This window comes from Lonchura striata, chromosome 7, assembly GCF_046129695.1.
Source record: "Lonchura striata isolate bLonStr1 chromosome 7, bLonStr1.mat, whole genome shotgun sequence".
Taxonomy (NCBI): domain Eukaryota; kingdom Metazoa; phylum Chordata; class Aves; order Passeriformes; family Estrildidae; genus Lonchura; species Lonchura striata.
Window position 1 is genome coordinate 18,350,280 of NC_134609.1, and position 25,848 is coordinate 18,376,127.

The following is a 25,848-nucleotide window of genomic DNA, read 5'->3' on the forward strand; positions in this document are numbered from 1 at the left end:
AAAGTAGTCACAATAACAACACCAAAATAGTTGACCGGAGTTCTTCAAAGGTAACTACAGGAAACAAAAACTCAAACAGCATTTAATTACACAGAGAGTCAGGCAACAAACTCCCTTAGTCTTATTAAAAATATATGAAAATATATGGAGGATATTTTCATATGAAGCAATTTCATCCAATTAGCAATACTGCTGTATTACTTATTTTAAAAAGAGATGTTGTCCTAGTCAGCAAGTTACTGTTCAACTGTGTAAAGTTGTTATGAAGGCCATTTCATACATCAATTCACTAATAAACTTGTTATTAAATATAGGCACAAATGAATTAATTAGAATTGTTTTTAAAATAACAGTTTATTAGAAACAAATTTATAATGATAATCAATAATCATGAAGTACTTTACAGCAGTAACTTCATTTACTCTAAATGCAGATTATAATTTATTACATTTATTTAGCTCAGGGTTATTTTTTTGCTTCATCAATCTATATTGCTGACTCTTTATATTGTTATTTATAACTTTCAATTGTGCAGAAAGGGAAAAGAATTATGATAGTACAGCAATAAATAATAAAATGTTTTTCCCCCCTGCATTTTAAGTCCTAGGAATTTCTTTTTTCATCCTTTTATTATAGAAGGGAAAGACAAAGGGAAGTGTTAGAAAATTCACTTTTTAATTTTCTGCAAATTTCATTATTTTAAACAGAAAAAGAAGCAAAGACATCAGAACCAGGATATCTGCTAGAGCTCCATAAGGACTATAAGCAAATATATGAATATGCCAGCTAACTTTTAATTTAACAACAGCTAGCATTAGTTTTGTACACATTAAATAAAAAAAAAAATACCAAACATCAACTACTGACATCAAGTCACTTTCTGATGCTCATCTCTCTAATGTTGTCCTCTTCTGCTCTTCTTCAGGTATACTTGGGGTCCACGAAAACAGGTCCTCAAACCCTAAAACCTCTGTGTGACCCTACCAGCACTGGTGCTAAAAAAAGGAAAGGAAAGCAAAGGAAGTCTCGATTCACAGAAAACCACAACTGATGTCTTACTGCTCCCACTGGACAGACTTAATATTCTTACCAGTCTCCCAACATTAGAGGAAAGAAGCATTTAACTTTCTTCCACAAGACCTGTACATGATACAGTCCAGGCAAAGAGCAGATTAACTTTCCAAGAGCCTATTGTTTGCCAAACATGGAGGGATAAAGAAACAAACCTCAGATATTCTCACAGGCAGAGAATAACTGTTTAACAGCTACCTGGATATCTGGTGTTGTAACTCCCACACCTTGACTGCGTTTTCTAAGCACCATGAGATAGATCCAAATCCCTTTAAAAGTTTTAATACCGTACTTTGAAGAATTACATGAAGCATAATGTAACCAGATTTTGTTATTCTCCCTTTATTACCTTGGTATAGGTGAGATGCTGTGTGACTGCATCAGAGACTCCAGTAAAACAAAACCCTAATTATGAAAATGTTGCTACAACAGAATTAATGAATGGCTTCCCAATAAAAAAGTCTTAAAATGATGACATCAATTACTGAGAGATTAACACATTGTTCTATTCCAGTGGAGAGCAGGTTTCCATTTATGCATTTTGACTGCTTCCTTTCCTACATCTCCTTTGCAGTATGATTAGAAAAACACGTCTTTTCCAAAATTAGAACATATTTGTCAACTGTTACTTCATCTGACAAATAGCCATATTTCTCAGCAACAGCAGAGAACAGTTCATTAACCTGATCTAATTTAAGATAAAGATTTATAATAATAATGTGAATAATACTAGCTGTGACACAGAAAAAATGGATACAGCCCCGTAAACTTAGATTTGCTAATGTAAACATTAAGTTTTGTGGCTCAAGAACTGCATGAAGAGTAACAGCAAACATTAATATTTCATCTTTACCAGTGTAATTATTTGTGTTACTCACATTTCACAGTTTTTCATGAGCAGTTGCAATACTGTTTTAATGTTGCCACAAAGGTGTGGAGAAAACTGGAAATTAGACCTTTCCTTTCTAAACAATATGTAATGCTGAGGATGGAAAACAACTTTGTTCATCATGGCTGGTCCCTCTTATCAGAAGCGGTGTGGCTGGTGGGTCAATATAGAATCACTGCTTGACACAACCACATTCAGACCTCTCTACTCCACTAGCTGCAGTTTTAATTATAAGATCTAAGGAGGGAGAGTTAGAGATAAAAAGATTTTTCTTGTTTCGAAGTTGTCAACTCCATCTGCCTGGCCCCAATTCCAGGCACGGCTGAACTCCAGGACTTAATTCAGATCTCTCTAAGGACCCATGTCCTCGCTTATTTCAGTTCCACTCAACCAGTTCAGAAGAGAAGAGTAAAATGAGTCAAGGATCAAAGGTGATGAGGGAAGATGTAATAGAGGGTTTTAGAAAAGCAAAAGAAACTGGGAAGTCACGCAAGACTAAAGAAGTGGTGGAGACTGAGCTGAAGGCAGAGGCTGCAGCACAGAGCAGTGAAATTGCAGAGACTGGCACAGAAGTGCAGCACAGCAGAGGACCAAGAGCGGAGCTGATGAGGAGGGAGAGGGGTTTTTTATTTTCTAGAAATGCACGGGCAGCCTACGGTTCATATAATCAGTGAATAAAAACAAGATGCAGATGAGAAGAAAACACAGGCAGAAGTATCAACAATAACAGGCGTTCAAAAGGAAAGTGTAGAATTGAAAGATTCTGGCAATGCGACAGATGGGACAAAGTAAAGAGGATGGTCCATGCAAGACAAAGAACTTAGTGCAAAGTTCCCCAGATAGGGCACACATTAATATATAAAAATCCATGAGTGAGGAGTTCACAGGAGTTAGGAGTGCTGGCAAATTTTATTCCTCAGAATTAATAATACTTCTGTTTTGCTTCTCCCTCTCTCTTAAATGCTTGTAGGTGTCCTGTTGTGCCAGATTGTGCCAGCACATTCCATTACAGAAATCTTACCTGACACTTCAGGATACTTTCTGTGAAAATTCTATAAAAGCTAATCTGATAATAAAGTTGCTTACCAACAGATTATTATCTCCTTCCACCCCTCCTCTCTCAGAGAAACTGGTACCACGTACATTAATTTCTAATGCAAATATAAACACAAATGTTGCCAGAGAAATATGAATATACAATAATGTTATATTCAATTCTTCCATTATGTTTTTCTTCACATTTTCCAGGCTTGATTTTGTTATTACTAGTTTTAACCTTATTTTCCATTCTATAATGCAGTTTTTTCTTTTCTCAAGTCATAGCACACATAAAACTTTTACCCTCACAATTGATACTTTTGACTATAAAACATGAGTTCTCTGGGACAGGCCATCTCACAACATAAAGAGAAAGGTTTTACAAAGAGACATCATCTTGATTGCTATTAATTCTTCAATAAACAAGGAGAATCATAAATGTTCATAATTTAGAGACCTTGACTTATCAGGTTACTTGAAAGCCATAATGATACCATAATAACATAAAAAGTCCATTAAACATCATTGTGTGGTGTACCAAGCCTACAATAGAAATGCTGAAAACACAGGCCAGTGTCCTTCCAGCCTCATGAGCAAAGGCAAGCTAAAATACAAGTTTAAAAGAATTTGCTTATTTATGCACAGCTATCAGCAAATTCAGATTCTATATGATCTAGGAATCAAGCTCAGGTTTTTGCAAAGACTTACAGGTCTGTGAGCATAACAGCCATAAATCCCTGTGTGCTTGTGTTATTGGCAAACTGTTTATGCATTTGACAAACTGCTGTTCAGATAAGATGATATCCAACTAAGTACAGAAAAGAAACTGTCAACAACTCTGCAAGACTGTAATATAAATTGCAAAAGCAGAGATTTCATGACTAACCATAACTTCAGAATAGTCTCAAATCAGTCCCAGGCATGAAAACACAGTTGGAACTGATTTTAAGAGAAGGGTGAAGAATGGCTTGTTGCCACAAGAATAAGAACAAAGCCTAAACTGTGTTCCCCGTATTACATAATTGCTAAAGTAGAGGAAAAATGTTAATATTATAGATAATACAGGGGTTTTAGCCAAATTATATTTGACAAGTCTAGAAATAGACAGCAAACTTGTAACTGATAGAAAATAATCACAGTTGACTGGATAAGTACATACCCAACCTATTCGTGGTTTGTATGCTTTTATTGATGTGAGGGTTTGGAAACATTAGAAACATGGAAAGGGGGAAGTTTAGAACCAATAGGCTGTTTTTCCACAAAAATCTAAGTCAAATGGCATAAAGAGCAATTCTTGAAAACATGCATCAATATTATTGAGTAGTGAAAACCAAGCTGGTGAAAGCCCTGGCTCTCAGATGTGCATGAACAAAGGGTGCAAGCTGCAAATATACAAATGTGTGTTTCCTATTGGCTGCTAGAGCAGAAGTTCTGCCTTGGTAAAGGTACTCTGCCCTTTAACTTTCAGATTTATGCCAGCTCTGTATTATAAAACCAAGGCAAAAGACATGAGTGAGGAAAGTAGGTATAGATAAGCTGGAACATGGCTGAATCCAATAGTGGCAAAATTTGTGATGACAGAGGGTCTCAAATAGGGAGAAACTTTTCACAAAAACACAGTTTTTCTTCAGCTATTTCTGCCCAGAAAGTTTCTGGGTCTGGTAATAAATGGGCTCCTAGCATCACAGGGGTTAATGTGATTCTGTTGTTTTAAAGCATCTATCATTTAAATTTGTGATTTTAAAACACTGAGGATGTAGAAAAAGGACAGCATATATAAAATTCTAAACCTTTGGAATTTCCTTTTAACAACACTGTTTGGACCCCTTCTTTCTGGACCTTCTCACTTTCAGCTCTCTCCTAACCACTTCAGCACACCCTACTCTTCACCCCTCCTCATATTTTATTATACTGCCAGAATATTTAGAAGAGGACAAGGAAAGAAAAATATACTTTGAGAAACGTTCCAGAATGCCTTAAAACAAAACTAAAAAAAAAAAAAAAAAGGAAAACTAAAAAAAAAAAAAAAGGCATATTTTCAAATCTTTTAAGAACAATCTATTTTAAGGGATGACAGTATTTTGATCCCAAGGGCCAGCAACTCATGCAGCTTCATATAAAGGCAGATTCCATATACACAAATCACCTTCTCCCTGGCATCAACTCACTGCAAGAGATACAAATACATACACTTCAGAAACTAATTTCTGTTGCATATATCTTTAGATCAATAAAATTAAATAGATTTTATGAATATTAGGTGAACATACCAAAAAAAAAAAGATAAGGGAGTCAATAAGATATACTAAATCTCTTCTTGCTTAAGGCAAACAAGGTCAGCAGCCAGACAACTGACAAATTATACCATACCATAAAACCTCAGCTTCATTTAGAACTTCTCAATAGGTATCAGATCATATACTTACATGATAAAACTCCCTTCCCACATGCATTGCTCTCCCCCTGGCTATCCTCACCAGTTTATTTTTACCTCTGGAATGAAACTAAGTGAAAGATCACAATACTGAAAATTTCCTAGTATGCAACAAAAATAGGACTTGATTTCTACATTAAATCACCAAATTAATGAACTGTTTGATACTGTGGAATAATTTTATCTGTTTTCAGATATTCTTATCCCATTCTTTCACATAAAGTGCTTTCCTCAAAAAAAGTTACACTTGAGGATGTAAAAGCACCAGAATGACATATGGCACTGTTTTAACTTATGGCCTTTAAAGTTTAATAACAATAGAGAAAGAAACTTCAGGATGATTCATATACCTTAAAAAAGTTATGGTATATGGTAACAATTAAAGTAGCATTTATTGTATTTTGAACATTATTTGCTATGCAAAGTCTTTTTTCCATAGTGGAATTCTTTTCACACTCCTCTTGGGTTACAATTTCCAATGATGCCAAATGCATCAATTTCATCCAAAAAAGTCACCATTTGGAAGTGGTCACACTACTAGTACTTTTCAGGTGCAGGTATACTCTTGTCACAATAAACAAAAATAAAATAAAATATTATATGGCCAGTCTAGATGAATATATAAAATGTATTATCAAGAAGATTAGGCTAATATTTGAGTAATATTTGAAGACTTTTCATCACTAGAATCTTTATCTTCTCCATACTTTGCTCTCCCATCTGTCCCAGACCTTCCAAGTCTTTTTATGTAGGCTTCCCTGTTAGAAGTTTTTTCCACAGAATGCTTTTTTCTTTTTCTTTATTTAAGAGTTTCAGAGAAAGCAATCTATAAATATGTATATACATATAAATAATGGAGCAGCAAACCTGTTTCTTTTTCTTTTTTTCCTGCCACTTTGAGTGAACACAGTAAACTAACCAAGGTGAAAATGTTTGCAAAAACCTTTATAACAAGAATCACTCTATCTTCTTTAATAATGCTCTTATTTACAAATTAATAATGCTGTGTTAGGTCTCAAATAAATAAAGAAGAACATGTGAGTTTCAAGACATGGAAATAAAACTACTGAATAATATTTTTTGTTCAGTCTTTCTTCAACTCTGTTTGCTTTGGCTAGCTTAAACGCTGAACTCTTTGGGATATCACATTTTTGTGATCTATTTTTAAAACAAGATGCTTATGTCAAATAAACCATATTGATATATCCTAAACTGAATATAGACATATAAAAAAACAGAGTAGATATGAAAAAAACCACAATAATATAATAACTCTGAAAAAATTCCAGTGGACATGATATAAATGAATGTGACATAAAAGTAATTTTGGGACAGAGAAAAGTGAGGCAATGCTGCTTTCAGAAGACTATTTAATGTTTGTGAAGTGCTTTGAAGATGAACACCCTTCATACATGCTATAGATTACCACTGGAGTCATGTAGCCTTACTCTGAAATTGAGACTCTGAGGAATTTGAGACAACCTCCAATTCAGAAGAACCTCCAAAATCAGAAGAAAGACTCAGACATAAAAAGTATGAAGAATCCTATGAGATATACAATTGATATAAGCCATACATTACCAAAAATTTTGTTAATTTCTTCACTTTTTCTTCATTTCTATTATGACAGTTTAAAATTACACTTTTCAATAGGTATATCTGTGGGTAAAATTCATAAAACTATCAACCATTGGTATACATCTTAGACTTTCTGTTGCATTGAGAGAGGGGAAAAAATAGTGAAGCTACTGTCAGAAACTGATAGCATTTATAACTTCAATGTATATTCTGCTCAGTGATCCCAAGTGATACGTATTGAACTGAGAACTTCCAAGATTAAAAGCATGAAGTTTCTTACACCATCTGACATGAAAGAAAAAAGTATTTAAGTAATCTACCAATATACTGTCCAATAGAGAATCCAATCTCCTAATTCCCAAAATTTCAAACTGCAGAAGTTTCACATTGTAAAAAGCAGCCAAACTTCTCCACATAGCCCAAATTTCAGCAACTCAGTCAAAAAGTCTACAACAAATTTTTCCGTCAACACAGAAGAGACGGAAGATTGCAAATTGTCTCACTCCCTAGAGTTACATTTTAGCAATCCAATCATGCTGATTAAAAAAAATGTAAAATATTGGTTTCATACAAGAATTTCCAAGTATTCAACCACAGAGTCTAAAATGAGGAAACTACATTATCCTGAAGTGATGTGACTCCTCCTCGTTGGGTCTACACTTCAATGCCTACCGTGAGTGAAATGGTGAGAGTAGATACCATAATTTATTGATTCAACAGCTGTATTCTTCATGGGGAAAAAAAAAAAAAAAAGGTAATTCCCTTTCTCCATCCTGTCCCAAAATACAAAGCAAGAGATGCATGTTGTAAATCCATAAAGACTAGAATTGCTCTTAACAAGATATGTGCAAATACTTTGTGAACTACAGCTAAGTTTTTATTTTTGATCCACATCAAGCTCATGGATCCTGCTTTCAAAGCAGTAAAATACTAAATAAAGGCAGTGAAACAGAGTCCAGAACAAGGGTATTTTTTGTTTGGTTTGGGTTTTAATATAAAATAAAGAGGGAATAGGTGCTTTATCAGCTTATATTTTGATTTTATTTCTACTGTGATTGTTTATCATCAGGAGCATTCAGACAGTTCTGAATAGCTCTAGTGTTCATATGATTTCAAAAAAACTCTGCAGACTACCCCACCTCATAAGCTGAAAATAATTGGTCCAAACATGTCAAGAATAAGCATTTCTTCAGTGACTTCACACTAGTTTGTAGTCACTGTGAGAGAAGTATTCCTAGTAGCAATAGTTCAGTATATACATACCATAAAGCCTAAACCATCCAACTCAGACAAGACCCACAGTCACTTAGGTGAAAGAACCTAAGCCACTAAACTCAAGCTTCAATTAAGCTACCAAATCATAACTTCTAAGTTTGTTGATAAGTACCATTACTGAGCATGTAAATGAGATCTTCCATATCTGAATGGCTTAAGAGATAAAGCAGAGGTAATTCTCTTCCAACTCCACAGAGCAGTTACCAGAGTTTGGCTTTGATCTTGCCTTCCAAATGATCATAGCACTAGGCAAACAGCATCCCTATATAATGAATCATCTGTCCCAAACCCCCAGAAATGTTTATTACATTGTTTCATTACAGTATTACTGCATCTGAACATATATTCTTTTATTCACCTCTATATTTCTGAATTGTTAAAGCAATCCAAAAGGTTATGTTCCATATGTTAAAGCTCTCTTTCTCTCTGTGGGCCCATAAAATTGAACGGAAGCAGGAAGCATCTACCAGAGTATTATCTTTTGCCTCCATCTCCTATTCAGTTACAAAAACAAATGTAAGAGCGCTAATACTTGAGCTCATTATCATTATTTTCTACAGCTGGCCAAATCCCACAGGTGTAACTTAATTCATAAAAAAACAGTTTCATCAGAAAAATATTTGACATATTCAATCAAATTTTCACCTGTATGTTCCCACTACTGAAAACTACTAATACAGATTTCCGTTTTACCTTCAATATTTAGCTTTAAATTTACTTCTGGGAAAGAAAAAATCCTTCTCAAAAATGAGATGAGACTGTAAGAGGAAAAGGGATACATTTATGTGATACATAGTACTATACCTGTCCATAAGAAATACAAAAAAAAAACCAAAAACTGTATTTTTTATATCAACTGGAGCCAACTAATCAGCTCTCAGGTATTTGTGATAAAGTTTAAAAAAAACTAGCACAGTACCTTTCTAATGAGCTTTGAGCAACTGTTATCTGAATGTGTTTAGGGTGATAGGATCAAGTTTGCTACTGGTGTCTTAAATCATATGTATAAGTGAGCAAATCCTCCCACCTACCACTTCAAACACATCACCTCCCCATTCATCTTTTCTCACTTCTGTTTCCAATTCAATTTCTTTTCACTGCAGTGAATACATACTTCTGCTGATCTCCTGGTCAGCTGGATTCATTGACTGGTACTTACCTCAGCAAAAGTTTCTTAAAAACCTAAACAAGACTGAGAATCAATGTTTAAGAGGAAAAACCTTTGCAGACATGCTGAGTGTGAGAGTTTCTACAGCTCTTTATCCAAGAGGAAAAAATAGTTCCTGACTCCCCAAGATGTCGACATTTTATAATTTTGATGAGTACCACCTCTAACTACATAGCCAGTTATACAAACTATAGAATTAGCAGTGAATTTATCACTGAGGTTAAAACTTACACTTGTAAGTAACGTAATATTCCAAACCAGCCTATTAAAATTTAGGAGGAAGTGCAATTATTGTTTCTTGTATAGGAGCAGAAGTTTCCTAAATAAATAATCAGCATACAGATAATCAGCATCAAGCCACTCAACAGTTATAGCTGAAACTGAACTGGAGCATACACAGCACATCTGTACATTTACAAGCACAAGCTCCCCAGATGTTATGAATTACTATCTTTACCAGTTGCCTCCTGAAAGTGTTGACTTAAAGAAAATGCACTGAACAGTGAAGATGTTCATAGCAGGAATTGTCAACAGAACTAAATTCAACAGTGAAAGATCTGTTGATATGTGTATGATCCAAAGGGTAAATGTCACAGAGCTATTACTGCTGGGTGCATTACAGGGACATTACTTTCAGCTGTACTTGAGGATACAATCACAGAAAGTTCTACTGCCTTAATTATAAGACACTATTTATTCAATTGTAGCTATGTGCAACAGGCAACGAAGTATCATAACCTAATTCCTAGTTTACAAAAAAACCAAAAACCGAACACCATACGCAGAGTCCTTTTAAATTACCAGACAACTCTGAACGGGAGTTTCATACCGTTGTACAGAAACTCATCTTTAAAAAGAAGACATCAAATTCCAAACTTTATTTAGAGGAGTCGAGAGAGAAAGGGAAAACCAGTTAATGACACGGCACTCCAGGAGGCAGTTCAGCGTTACCGATACCATTCATTTATTGCCCGGACCGCGTGAGCCCGTCCCGTTGCTGGCGGAGAGGTACAGCAGAGAGCTCCATCACTTCTGCTCCCACTGACATTTCCCACCGCCGCCCGCAGCAGCGTGCAATTTACACCAGGGCTCCCCCAGCTCCCGCACTTGACCCAAACGCCAGCAGGAGTTTCCCAACTGAACACGAAAAATAAATAAATAAAAAAACCAGCCCCAAACTCTCACAGACTTTTCAAGAGCAGCTCGGGGCTGCCATGGGCACGGAGCGGTCCTGCGGGCTCCGGAGCGCGGGTCCCCCCAGCCCCTCTCCCCGGGCCGCGCCAGGTGCGCGCCGCCGCGCGGGCCGTACTCACAGGGACACGGTGCGGTTGGGCAGCACGGCGGGCTGCAAAGTTTCCACCAAGTCTCCGCCGGTGCAGACCACTTTGATGCGGAGGGCCGGGCGGCCGGGCCCCTTGGCGCGCTCGGCGGCGCAGAGGCAGCGGTCCACGATGAGGTCGGGGCAGTTCCTGCTGCCCCCGCAGAGCCCCAGCGCGGCGGCCAGCAGGCAGAGGCGGGGGCACAGCCCGCGCATGCTGAGCCAGCGAGCGGGAGCCGCCGGCTGCCGCGCCGCGCATGGCACGCGCCCGTCCGCGCCGCTCCGCGGGCCCCTCCACGCCCCCCGCGCCCACCCCGCCCCGCCTCTCTCGCTGCGGCCGGCTCCGCTCTCAGGGACCCCCCCGTTCCTCCTCCTCCTTTCTCCGAGGAGCCGCCGCTGCTTTCCTGCCGCAGCCCGTGCCGCCGCGGCGCTGGGCGGACCCCGCGGCGCTCAGCGCGGCCCCCGAGCGCCGCCGCCCACCGGGCGCGCCCCCCGGCCCCGCGGCCGCGGAGCGCCCCGAGCGCCGCTACCTGCGCTCGGTGCCCCGCGGCGCTCCGGGGAACCGGACAGATGCGCCAAGGACGCGCCGCAGACCGAGGAGGCGCGGCCAGCCCGGGCACGGGGCAGGAAATCGGGAGCTGGGAAATCGGTGTGGGTCGGGAATGCAGTTCTGCAAACGGCCACCTTTGCCACCGCGCTTGAGGAGCGCGTGTGCTGAGTGCTGTGCGCACCTATGGCTGTGGGAAGGGAGATCAGAACTGGGGCAAGGGCCGGTGCAGACCAAGGGACAGCACGGTCCGGCCGCTGCCATCGGGAAGGGTCCACGCAGTTAGCTGACTTCAGACACCTCAGATAATGCTGTGAACATGACCTAAAGCAAAGGTTTGATCAGCAGTCAGACACTTCATCATCCAGGTCAACGAGCACCTTTCTTTTCCACTGGTATTTCTCTGTCATTTATGGCACTCGGTGGCTTTGGAGCACTCTCAATAGTATTTTGTGATCTGACTAGTAACTTCTAGGGTCGATTTTCAGCGCTAACTGCGAGCTACCTTGTTGGGGTTTTTTGCTGGTCCACATCGTAACAGCAACTTCCATTTTTAATGGCCCTTTAATAAAAGAGCAGGTTCCTTGCCTTCACTTACTGGATGGAGACTCACAAGGCACATCTTCATTGCAGGATCTAGGCCAAACTTAGTAATAGTCTGCCATAGCTATAAAGCTATTTTAAGAAATTACTTGGGTTTTATAAAATAATATTTTATTATAGCCCCTTAGGGAAGATTTGTCTTGCACATTTACAGTGCCTGTTATCAATGTGTTCTAATACCTAATTGGAGCCTTTGGGCACTATAGTATTAATAAGTGATAGAAGGGGTAGTGCCCTTGTGAAATTCAAGGCTAATAGGAAATCTTTCAGGAACAATCTTTTTCTGCACAGTTGTTGATTTAAAGAATCATAAATATTACAACCTCTGCTCTTTTATTTTTAAAAGCAAAGTTGTGTAAGGCTTACTGGCAGGCAGCAAAATGGATTGTATTTCATGAGACCACTCAACATTGCTGTGGTTGCATGATGTTATTTATCATAAAGAACGCAATGTATTTCATTTTGAAAATGCTCCTTTAGCTTTGAAAAATTCTGTCTCATTCACACTGTTTTTGAAAGTGCAAGTGAAGAATACACATTTATTAAGGTGGTAGCATAGATTTTGTTCAGAGTTAACCTTTCTGAGAAGAAATGGAATTTTTCAATCAAACTCAGCCCTTAAACATGTGCTACCAGAATTTTAATGTTGTTTCCTACCTCACTGATGCTGAAAGTATTTTTTAAAATACTGTTTCATTGGGGAATAAGAAGGTTTACATTCACATTTAAGCCATCTTTCAAATTCTAGAGTAAAGGCAGAAAATATTCAAAACATTAGAGGCAAAAAAGTAAGAGGAAACTCCCCTCCACTTCCTAATGCATCTGTTTTTCTTGCTTTATTACACGTAAAGACAAAAAGTTCAGCCATCTTCACTTTTCTTCACTGACATCTACAAATATCAAGAACGTCAAAATTTGAGATGATTTAAAAGCACAGATGATGGTTCCTGCCCTGAAATCTCACAGTCTAAACAATTCCCCAGTCAATTAAAAAAGGACCTGAGCACCTTGAGAGCTCAATGCTGCTTCAGTTGTCACCAGCCAGCACAGCAGAACATTTAATGCTGGCAGCAGCGACTCATTTTCACAGACTGGGAAAGATACATCTTCCACCCACTCATGATATGCAAACAACCACATTTCCCATGTCTTAGGACAGCACTACAGTCCTGGATTCCCTTGTAAGAAGGGAAGAAAGAAACTTGTGGCACTTTGATTTGAAACGTTGCATTGTGTCGGGTTGCAAAGTGCCAGTTCCAGCTGTGTGCCTGCAGCTCGGGTGCCACCTTTGGGCACGGGCACAGCAGATAGCATGGCACAGGTCATCAGCTCCTTAGCTGGGGTTGGTGTGTCAGAGAGAGGATTATGAGTTTATTGGAAAGTCAAAGATACTTGGAGAATTTAGGTGTCTGTGCTGTTAAATAGAGAACAAAGACATTTTCCTGATTCAGATTTAAACTTATACCCTTTAATTTGTCCTAAATCTTTCTAAATCTAGCTCAAAATTATTCCCATGTATATCAAAAGGACACACTTTAGAATATCTCTCCTTAAAGTTTTCTCTCTTGGTTTAGTCAGAAATCAAAATGGGATATGTGCTGGTTTACTTTTTCACACAAAGCCAAACATGGGATCTTAAAAAACACTTGAGAAGCCCTAAAATGCCAAGTTCTGATTACATGGAGTTTCTGGCTGACAGAAACAAGACCAGAGATTCACTTGAAACATGATTTTTTTTTTCTAATTTTAACATTTATTTACAGATAAATTCTTGTTTTAGTTATTTTATTAAATCATAGAACTGAGGGATACATTTTCTTAGATCAAGGAAGTAAGAAAATTACTAAATGTGTCTATTTTCTTTATATTTTTATTTCCAAGAATCAAAAGCTTGAAGGTTTTTCAGTAGGTCTGTCTGTGTGTCCACACACCAGGACCTTATTACAATACTTGAGACAAATTCTATCCTGTGGCTGAATGTGTAAGTGTTAAAAGGGAATGTAAATTAATTTAGGAATATAATGTTAAAATAACATTAGCCTGAATGAATATGAAAAACATAAAAAGGAATCAAAGGTTACAGATACAGGTGATTTACTGCATTACAGGTTTGTATTTCATTTAGATCACGTTCCCAAGCACAAAACAGCAGCAGCACCTGTTTAGCATCACAGGACATTACACAGCAATTAAGTAATAAGAATGTATTATAGAATAATAGGAAATATGGAGAGGCAGAATGTAAATAAGTGAATTTGAATTTTGTCAGGATTTCAAAATTGCATGTTAGTATTGGATTAGAGCCATGGAAACTTGAATAACCACAAACAGGTTTTGTTCGTGGCTTTTGTTTCATTTCTTATCCAGAAGTTGGCATTCTATCATCCCTCTAATTCCTTGAACATTCACTCTTTATTGATAGTAGTAAAACAATGCATCATTTATTCCATTTCCTCCATCACCTCAATATCCCATCACTTTTATTCCATCATGACTGTATCTTATGCTACTCATCACACCAGCATAGCACAAATGTCTGTGAGCCTTTGCAATAGAATGATTAAAAAAACAAACGAAGAAATTATTTGATGTAGAAAAAAGACAGGTAAAGTAACTGAGAGAAACACAATCCAGAGTGTGTTTCCACTGGGATGCTTGGAATCCTATAAAAAGATATTGTTTGAAAGGTGATAGAGGAAAGAAAGAAAAATGGATAAAAAATATGCAGTACAATATTTATGTAGAAAGAACCCAAGAATTTTTACCTTCACACATAATGAACTAATAATACATCGGTATTAGAGGTGAGATAATCCTGGTACATAAAAAGGCTCATGCAAGGCACTGGTGATACCAGAACACAGAGAATAAAAAACAGAAGCAAAGTTGTTCAGATTTGCTACCAATCACTTGGATAAAACTGAGTGCAGAAACAGACTCTCAGCAAAACCATCCCGGTGTTATTTAACAGACTGAGTAATCTAAGGATATGTGGAAACTGAGTAATTCAGGACTGGAGTAATTAGAGCAGGGAATCATATACTGGAGGAACAATGCTGTGTTAGAAAGAACTGACAAAACAAGATTTCCAAATCTGCTATTCTGCATCATTGCAATCAGAAACACCTCTGAAATGGTTTTATATTAAGAAATTATACTGTAAGAAACTTTCAAATATCATTGCATTGCTTCCCTAATGTTGCATTCTTCAGCATGTTCACATTTATATATCATATCTGAAATCAAAAGGGGTTTGAGCACTTCAGTCCTCACAGGGCACCAGGTTTCCAAAAGGTTGCATTGAACAATTCATTGAAGTAAGGAAGTCCTTGAAGTTAGAGACCTCTTATAAAAAAAATGTGGCTTTATTTGCTCTTAGCAGAGATCAATGTAAAATTCTGAATGAAACTAAGACTATTGGTCTGAAATCACAAGCAAATAATAATAAGCTATCAGGGGGGAGTGGAATAATTATCACAAAAATATCAACAGGGAAATAAATTATATTTGAAGGGAAAAACCTCAAGTGTTTAATATTTCTCAAAACTGAGCCAAGTTTTCCTCCAATGAATACTTTAGGGTTATTGCCAAATAATACAAAGTCCCCTTCCCCCAGAAAAGTCATGCCTACAAGGGAGTATATGTCAGTGTAAATTTCTGATGACCACAAATACAACCCCATCTGTTCCCAAGTCCCTCTGCTGCTTCAGACAACATATTGAAATTGTTCAGAAATACTGTTGATGGCGCATATATTTTAAAGCTAGAGCCTTCATCTCATCATGCTGTTTTATTTACTTGTGCAGCAGCAGAATAACAACTCTTCTGAATGGTCAGCCAAAGGAGAAGTAGCTTTTTTTTAACCTTGTACCTTCTGAGGTCTCACAAGTGGCAAGGTTCAGGCTGCAAAGCTGCACTGAAAATTGAAATGCTGTCCTGCAGAAGTCAGAGCAGAAAGTGCAGAAGGGTGGCAGCTGCCTCCTGTCCCACAGACCCAGGCATCTACTCCTGCAGGAATGCTGGGCTTGCAGGAGAGCCACCCTCTTTCTCACACACGTGGTTCCAAGATACACTGGGAGGACATATTTTTGGATGTTGATGTACACATGCCAGTGCTTCTCAGTGTTTTTCATTCCTAAGACACATGAGAATTCAGACTGATTTACCAGCATGCCTTACATCAGAGAAAAAGGGAGAGAAAAAAGAAAAATGTAGCACCCTGAGAACAGACTATTTTTCAGGCAGAGAGATATTTCAAGTTTTACTTACCTATCATAGAAAAATATTTTTTCTCTCTGTAATCTCCCTGCATTAAGAAGGTCAAATGAGTCTTTTCCACACCTTCCTGAATTATGACGATCTCTTAATACCCTCCTTTGTGCTTCCAGAAGTGTCAGGTTAATCACTCTCTTCATTGCAGGTGAGACAAAATGGTAAGTGGATATTCTAAAGTCAGAAGATGGCAAGGGTCAGATATAAACAGCAAAAGCAACATATATTTTTGCTCATGACAGAGGGGTTAGAACTGAATGATCTTTAAAGTCCCTTCCAACCATAACCCTTCTATCATTGTATGATTCTGTAACTTCATTAATGGACTTTAAATACACTTTACAGTAGTCATTAATGGAGTTTAGGGTTGTAATGTGGTCAGATAATGACAGGATGATTTCTGTTTGAGAGAAGCTCTGGACATCACCTGGTCCAAGTTCCAAACTAAAACAGCTTCCAAGATACATTTGGTTGCCCAGGGCTTGTCTAGTGGTATTTTGAATCACTGCACTGAAGAGGATTTCGCTTTAGTTTGGCCATCCTTGCTGCAAAGGACTTTTTCCTTTGCTCTGAGAATAATTTCCCTTGCTGCAGAGTGTATCTATTCCCTCTTCTTCTTCTGCTGTGTACCTCTGAAAAAAAGTTTATCTTTGCCATCTGCTCTCCAGCTACCCATGAGACAATTGTAGACAGCATTAAGATCCTCCCTTTGTCTCCTCTTCTCCAGGCAGAACAAGCCCTGCTCTCTCCTTTATGAGTCAGGTGTGGCAGCCCCCCAGCAATCTTACTGATGCTCCAACGAGGTAAAACCAGTTTATCAATGCATTTTTCTGCATGACTCGCCCATCTTGTGACAATATATGGATGGTGCAAAATAAAAGCAGTTATTGCTTTATTATTTCCCTTATTAATCAACTTAATGGCGAGGATTTCCAGCAAGCTGACAGGTTATGTGCTATCATTCAGGCACTGAATTAAAAAGACATCATAACCTAACCCATATTTCATTGCTTGGGAGTTTATTCCCTTGTAACAAAAAAGGAAAATAGTGATTTATAATCTGAAAGACAATGATTAAAATAAGAATCTCATTATACAATAAATGCTTAAAATAGAAAAATGTTGCTTTGCCTGCTACATTTCATCCCCATCACTCACTTACACAGAATACAACCAGAATGCCAAGAGTAGCCTGATAGAGAAGGTTCCATGAATAGCTAGTGATTCTAATTACTTACTAACTTGTATTTAAATGGCCAATTCCCTGTTTTTACAGGGGGAAAAAAATCAAATACTAAATGAGAACTCTTTTTTCATACATGAACACTGATTTAAAAAATAAACTATACAGTGGCCTGAACTAATTTTGTAGAGGATTTAAGTGAAGTCATATTTTATGGCCAAGATAGAAAGTCTATTGGTAGAAATTCTAACATGAAGAGCCAACAAATTCAATTATCACTAACAGCTGTGCAACATTCTGCTAATATCAATAATCCTGCAGTTCAGATAAACACACTTCCATCTTTTTCCTGAATTCCTTCTGTAAAAACAAATTTCTGTCCCTGTTGCCTTACAAGGAGAAAGTTGCATCTATTATTTTCTGTCCCCTTTTTTCCACTTTAATTTCATTTCCCACTTCAAACCACTTGAAATTGTTGTGTCATTTATTATTATGTAGTGTTTCATTAAAAATCCTTTGGAGAGCTTATATCTTCCTCAAAAGTGTTTTAGAAACTGATCTTTTCTTCTGCCAGGTAGATGCCTTCTTCCCCAGTTTCTAATGTCTTTAGATTTGCCTGTAATTCTGGACTTTGCTTTTATACATCTTATGCATTTTTAGTGGCCATCATGTTTTCTAAGACATCATACCCATTTATGTCATCTGCCTTGGTACTTTTGGGAAGAAAAACCTTCAGTGTTAAATTGAAGTGCTATGTAACTAAAGTACAATATACAGCAGCAGCAGCAGCAAATGTCAATAAACATGTTAAAGCAGTAGAATTACAGGAATGCAAAATAAAAAGTATACGTATTGCAAATCTTACTTGCCGTTAAGGGTAGCTGAAATGATTCAAGAAAATATTAGTGCTTTTAAAGTGCCCTACCTACTTCTGAATCTTATTGTATCAGGCCTAAAAGCAGAGACTGTAGCTGCTTCCTTAAAACTCAGAAATGCCAATGTCCAAAAAGCCTATTGTGAAAAGAATTACTTTAAAAATTCTTTTAAAACTATTATTCCTTATGCTTTTCTTGTAATATGTACTGTTTTCCCAATCTTTCCTAACCTCCTCTCTTAATATGGAAGCACAATTGGAATACTGAATCACACTCCAGAATGGCATCGATTGGTGAATTAAGAGACATTCCTTACCAGATGGATATGGATGTTTGTGAATGCATAATGGCCCTTTAAGAAGCTTAAGAGAAAAGTATGAAACCTTTTACAAGCAGCATTCCAAAGCAGGACTGCCAAAAGCAAGTGCACATAAATAGCTCTGATAATTGGAGCCGTACTCCTGCGCTCGGTCCTGCAGCAGGGCAGGGCTGCTGACCACACACCGTGGCTGGATTAGCCACCTGCCCTGGGCTGGTACTCAAGCTGCCCTCATCTTCTACCAAAAACCAGGAACTTGGGCTTGTCCTCTCGGCCAGAGCCCCGGCATTTTTTGGTCACCAAACATAACTTCCCACTTTCTGCACACAAGTGGATTTTTAGGTCCTGCACTTGTTTTAAAAGCAGCTGCGGGATGGGGCAAAGTCCTGGCCCCACCAGGTACACAGCAAGTCCTGTCCCCAAATCAAAAAAGGGAAGGATGACATTAAATCCATCAGAACAGAGGTAACTCAAGGAACAGAGACCTGAATTTTACATTCTTCTGATTCTATATTGCAACTGCAGTTTTAATGAGACTCTGGTGAAGAGCCATCTACATAATACTAGTCATTATCTATTTTCTTTATCAAATCTTAAAAAACATGTGTATGGCATATGTTTCTCATCCTTAACTGTGACCTTTGTTTATTTATAGTTTTAAAACCTCTGACTACTGCCAGACACTATTAAAAATAAACATTTTAATTGTTTTCATGTTTTATCCTCCCCTCCCCTTTCCACCCAAATCTGACAGGATGAAACATTGTTTTTGCTTGGGATATAGCTGCTTCTGCTGCAACAAGAAAAAGGACTAGAAGGAAGTTGTATACATATTTTCAGAATAGTTTTATATTCAACAGTCTGGAAACAAAGCAAGTATGATCTCCCAGCCCTGTTTAAGATAAATCTCCCCATTCCCAGGCTCTGCCTTCAGCTGAGGGTGCAGAAATGAGAACTGAATTGCTCCTCTGCCTTCAGCTCAGCCAAACTTGGCTCTTTCTTCCCAGCACCGCAGCGGCAATGTGAGAGGCCATCTTCGTTTCCCACCTAAACAAATAGCTGCACTGTCCAGTGAAAGGTGGGGTTTGTTTCCACAGGCCTATGAAAAGCCTTCTGCATCCAAAATTAATTGCTTTAACAACTTTAAGCTTTTTGAGTATGTTTGCTTTTCGCCATTTGTGTTTTTGTCTGTTTTGGTTTGGGGTTTTTTTGCATGGGTTTAAGCATTTGATTACAAACCGAGTGCAAAGGGGTAAAATAGGGATAAAATACCACAGAAAATTTAAACCACAACTTTTTCCAGTCTTTCTGATCAGCTGGCTTTTGTGCTCTACTACACAGATCAATCTTTTCTGTTTTGGGGGTACAAAGCCATGTTCAGGGAACCTTCTTGGCAACATGCATTTTAGTGCATGAAGTCCACCACTTCAACAGCATTGCCTATGTCTCTTAGGCAAGATGCTGGGGGAAAAGGATAAAAACATACTAATTAAAGGTGCTTCTAACCCTCTTGTAGTATTATAAGCAAATCTAGGTGTACATACCAGAAGTTCTTTTTTTGATACCTGATATACCTTCTTTTCTGGAGTGTTCTACTTTCCAGCCAACACCAATGACCAGTGTTTGAGAGATGCTGACCCAAGAACAGATTTGGCTGAATCAGTTTCCTAGTTTGAAAAGGGACTATGTGTCACAGTTTTTCTTTATTCTATTTGCCTTTGTTTGAAATTAAATCTCCTTAGGCAAAGCCATTCTTAGTAGGCCTGCCTGGCACAAGGGACCCCAAACAGTTGGGTGCAGTTTCTGCCAAGCAGGATAGGAGCAGCATCACATAACTAACATACTCTGAAAATAAAAACAAAGGACACCAAAGAACTCTCTCATTTTTGGGGGAAAGGGAAAAAAAACCTTTAAAAAGGACTAAGGATATAGCTAACCCTCATCCTCCATTCCTGTGAGGGTTCTTAGCTCTTCCTTCTTCTGCCTTTCATTGTCATGATGAGGTAAAATATCTCCATAGTTAAAAGTACCAGGTGAAGGAAAAACAGACATACAACTGGGATATTTAGGGACAGCCTGTCAGATGGTGAATCAGTAGAGTTCTGATAAAAAGAGGCTACTAAAATGCATCTTCTCTTTAAAGATTAATCTTACTCTTCCCAGACAAAGAGGGCATAAGAATATTCTCAGACCTTGGTAAAAAATAATGATTAGAGAGTGTATGTGTCTGTCTGGGCCAGTGGAGGTGTCCAAAAAAGTAGGTTCCTGATGTGTCTGGGAAACAGGTAGAAAACAGGGAGGGAGCAGTTAAAAACAGGGCGATCACATGTTCTTTCTTTGCCCACTTTTTGTTTGGTTAGGATGATTACTGGTCTGTGATATAAATTCCTTGTGAATATATTAATTATTTCTTTGATCTTCTTCTGCTCTCTCTGTAGACCCCTTCATTCAACAGGCTGCAAGTGGAATTTCTGATCCCTCCTCTCTCCCCAGCTGTATCTTGATGACAGAAGCAAAATCAACCTTCCTTGAAGGAAGGGAACTGAAAGTCCATGGCCTAAATGAGGTCTGTGATTCAAAGGTGTGTTCCTCCATCCTGTCTCAACAGGTGCCACTGCACCTCGTGCCTTATTCCCTGCAGGCACAGCAGTGGCACTGTGCTGATGGAGCCAAAGACCTGCCCAGGCTGACTGAAAAGTGACAGTCACACCTCCAGGGGAAGAGGGATGGAAAATCAGACTGAAGAAATTTCCAGCCCATGGTAACCTCAGTTCCACTGTGCTTAGGAGCTGCTGCTATGTTGAGGTAACAGAAAAGCTTTAAATTTCCAAAAAACTGCAAAAATCAGGCATCTTCATCTGCTGATGCTACTGTTCACAGTCCCTGTGTCAAATTCACTGAATGGTTGTGCTGAACCATGTACAGATGGAAAACCAGTGAGGCTCAGTGCAGCCTCCTGATTCCTTGTTCACAGATGAGTAAAGCTCTGCTTTTGTCTCCTGACTATACCATCATAATTTACAATCCCAATTCATAACCCAGAATTACTACTGAGTATTTAAATAACCCAGGCAAATAAAATATTTCTAAGTTATGGTATAATTTAAAGTAGTGACTGTATTTCCACTGAACTTGCATAGCCAGGCTTTCACCCACTAAATCTTGCCAAAATTGATAATAAACCATAACAAGTAATCATGTATTAGTAATTAGGGACTGCACTGATGTTGTGACAGCCTGGTCTTCTGCATAAGAGAAATTCTAAGAGTTTCCTGAATTTTGTCCAAAATAGAAATAAAATATGGATAGCCATTCACAAAAATAGATATCCAAATCAGATATGGATTTTTGGTAGTGGAAATCTACTGCAGACTTTACTAAAATCATCTTAATGGTAATTACTGCCATTTCTGTATAGTCTGAATCTTGTCTCCATGAGAATTTGCTTAGCTCATAACTGCAGACATATTTGTTATCAATTGAGAAAAAATACCTTTAGCCTCGAGATGACAAGGGGATTAAACTTCTTGAGGTTTTGCAGTAAGTTTTATATCCTGTTCTCATTCTTGTGATTCCTGTTCTGACCATTCCAACATTTTCCTGCAGGAGTCGGGAACCTGATATTCCAGCAACTGCACACAAGCTTATACTGCTCCTCCTTGAAACCACACATTTCCAGTAACTTTGATGCATGTTTGTAGCAGACTGGGTTGTGAGATTAAGTAGATTTTCTAGAAGCACACCTCGGGGGAAAACAAAAACAAACCAGAAAAAGAAAAGAAAGAAGGGGGGGAAAAAAATTTAAAAAAACCCCAAACCTGAAAGCTTAAGCCAAAATTAGAGTATTGTAAAGATACTTCACTGTGCTTTATTGAACAAGGTAGGCAAATGCTATTTCAGTTCATTCTATCAAAAAAATATTGAGTGACATTAAATATGATATATTCTGGAGAATTTATCAAGTGGAAGAGGAAAAAAAGAGTCTCAAAAATTGTTCAACTATAAAATAAGATTTCTCATTTAAATCAAAATCTGATAGTCTTGTGATGCTTCCATTGCAATTAGAATTATATAACTAAAGTAAACAATTAGATGCCCAGACTCTCATTCTGTGTGTTTGGGGAGGGACCTAATATTTGTCAGAAGCCTAAGAAAATAGCATTGATGTTTAACATTTCAATTCTAATTAGTTGCAAATAAATCAATTAGGTATGAACAGCTCTGACTCTCCTTGTAAACAGCCTAAAAGCTACACATACTGATTTTAGAGCCAGGGTAAAAGTTCTCCCACTTTATTTATAGAGGTGGAGAGAGACAAGGATATCCTTTGGACTACTGCAGCTCAAAACTCAGAAAGAGTTTCCTGCTTCCAACTGTGTCACTAGGAAACAGGAAAATTAAAAAAGAATATTTAACAAAAAATATTCCTCTCGTTTGTATATATTAAATCAAACTGCTATTACTACTGGCCATGAGAAAAAAAGCTTAACAGCTAGTATTTCTTGACTTTGGGCTATTTATTAACATAGATTTACACTTCTGAAATCATAGTTAACAGCAGAATTCCTCTGTGTTTGAAGCACATTTATAGTCTAGGAATAGCTATTGCCAGAGGAAATAAGCAAGAGGGTCAGGGGACAAGCAAATTAAAAACAAACCCAAAATAACCCAAGGATGTACTGCTTTGATAAACTTATTTTCGATGTTGTTTTTTGTAAAAAGGATGTCTGTATTGGATCAATAATGATGTATTTATTGAAACTCACAGGAATCCATGAGGTATTTATTTTCATGTGAAACAAAGCCCTGAAATCTGTGCAGGTGACAAGGAGACTTAATAATGCATTCCCCACCCCCCAATGTGTGTTAATCCTGATTAATCCCAATTTTAATGATATTTTACAGCCTGAATTTTTTAAATTGTTACCACAACACACACAGAAAATACTTAGCATGTCTGCCAAATTGATCTAATCCTTCACTTTAAGTAAAACAAAATAGTAGTAGTCAAAGTTTTCTTCTACTACAGGAAAAAACCTCCTAGCTACCTTTTTCTGAAGATGCACAGCTATATTAAAGCTCTTTAGGAGGGTCACCCTCTTGCTTGTTTTTTCAGCACAGACCATGCACGTGGTATCAGATGGTTTTCAGAAATCCTTTCATTATGTCAATCCAAAGGGTACCACAGTATAAATGCCTGTGGATGCTGGTGAGCTCCATCCATATTTCCACACACATGGAAAGACAAGTCTTATGAAGATGTGTGGAAACGTGCAGTATTCTTAAACAGAACAAAACAAAACCAACCAAACAAACAAATAAATAAATACAGCTTCCCCCCACAAAGCCAACAGCAAACGACAAACCAACCCTCCCAGTGAAATACCACAATACACAGCACAAACAGGAAAAAAAAAATCAGTATTATCATTTGCAGGAAGTCAGGTATCTGACAAAATAAATTAAGAAAACTTTGCTTAGCTGAGGCCTGATCTGCAAGCTTCAGAGAACATTTGAAAAAGTCATTTTGCAGGAACATGTCAGCCAAGAGAGCAGCTTTCTTGTATTCTCAGTTTCAGAAACAAGTACGGTGCCACTGCAAGGGTGTCAGATCAGCTCATCTCAGCTAGAAGTGCTGAGTGAGTCACAGCATTGCAGCTTTTCTGCATTTCTCAGTTTGTCCTTGTAAAGGTCTTTCACATTTCAAACAGCATGTTTGAAAACACATTTCAAAGGCATGTTACTGCCATCAATACTGGGACCAAGTTTCACCCAGTCAGTTGATTCTCCTGTCCAGCCTTTCAGCCTGGTACAGAAAAGCATGATCTAAAATAAGTGATCCAAACTTCTTTAAATGGAGTAAGTAAACAGTACTTCCTTATCAGGCCATGCTAGATAGAAAACAGTTTTGTTTGACATTTATAATTATTGGATAACTAAGTAAACTAATGGTTGGCTGTGAATACTGGTCATGAATAAGTTCAAATATTGCCATAGCTGATAAAACTTTTTGATGGTTGTATGGCTAAGTTCTGCTACAATAACAGCTGACCTTAAATAATCATACATTTTTTAATAATCTCTTCATCTAATGTCCGTTTCCCCCTCAGCCTAAGTACTTGTACATTTCAGAGAATGGTTTAAGCATTAGGAATGTGTTTTGAAGCCAACTGTCTTGAGTTTATTTTCATTATTAAAAAAAGCCCCACACAAAACCTAAAGAAACTACCACTTTTAAAGTGGTAGCATTATTTCTTCCCTTGTATAATGGACATTTTTACTGAAGTACTGAAAATCAAGTCAGTGGTGATTTTGCTGATATCCCAATAGCCTGAGAAATGTCTTCAAAGACTCTGAGGTTGAAAGGCAGGGACTGGGCTGGCAAAGGTCTGTGTTGGGCACCCTCTGCTTCAGCACAATTGCACTGAAATGCAGAGTATAAAACAGCACAAGGTTTTCCTCCTGGGTTGTTTCAGCCCATTCCCCAACATGAAACACAACATCCAACATATGCAAGCATTTCCCTTAAGCCTACAGAGAGACTTTTAGAATTTAATAAGCTTCTACAGAAGTTCATAGGTGTATTTCCCCACACCCCTTAAGAATCGATTAAAGAGTGAAATTTAAAATTTATCCGGTACTCAATTTAAAAGTAAGTGAAATAAAATGGGAGGAATAAGTTTTAAAACTTGAATATTTTTCCTCAGTGTTCTTGAAGTAGTTACAAAAGCGAGATTAAAACCATCAAGTATAGTAATTAAGCCTTTCTTCTCTCTTTTATGTTTTTGGTGATCATTTGAAAGAAAGGATCCATAGAAAAATAAAGACTTTTTCCCTTTAGTCTAAGTAACCTGAACAATCAGGTTTTGTCTTGGCACACATGATTTTAATAAATTTGTGTTTATGTTATTTTAAAATAGTGGCCTTGTGTACAACATGTGTATACCAAACACATGCTTACAGCTGCATAGTGGAGGCTTTGCTGTCAATTATCCAAATTCTGCAGGGTGATTATGCAAGCTGGAGACATCTGATGCTCCTGTTCATAAGAATTTCTTCACAGGATTACCCAGGAACAGCTCAGAGAGGCCCAAACAGCCCTAGCACATTTAAGATTCAGGCAGCAACTTTGTGAAGTTCCTGTCTGTGTAATGTCCCAAGGCAGCCCGGTGTTCTGCTGGTTACCAGAAATTTCTTTTAGAAAGAGAAAGGAAAAAAACTACCCTGTGGAAGCCAGAGAAGCAAATGGAAGTTAGTGCTCACAGGGCCCTCAATGGG

General features: G+C 38.1%; 1 protein-coding gene across 1 annotated transcript in view; it reads right to left on the bottom strand.

Annotated features, from left to right (window-relative positions):
* Positions 1-10,987, bottom strand: part of ADGRA1 (adhesion G protein-coupled receptor A1) — a 253,537-nt gene extending 242,550 nt beyond the window's left edge. Inside the window, exon 1 of the mRNA XM_021536446.3 lies at positions 10,767-10,987. Coding sequence (XP_021392121.3) covers positions 10,767-10,987 — 221 coding nt within the window. The remainder of the gene's footprint in view (positions 1-10,766) is intronic.
* Between the last annotated feature and the right edge of the window lie 14,861 nt (positions 10,988-25,848).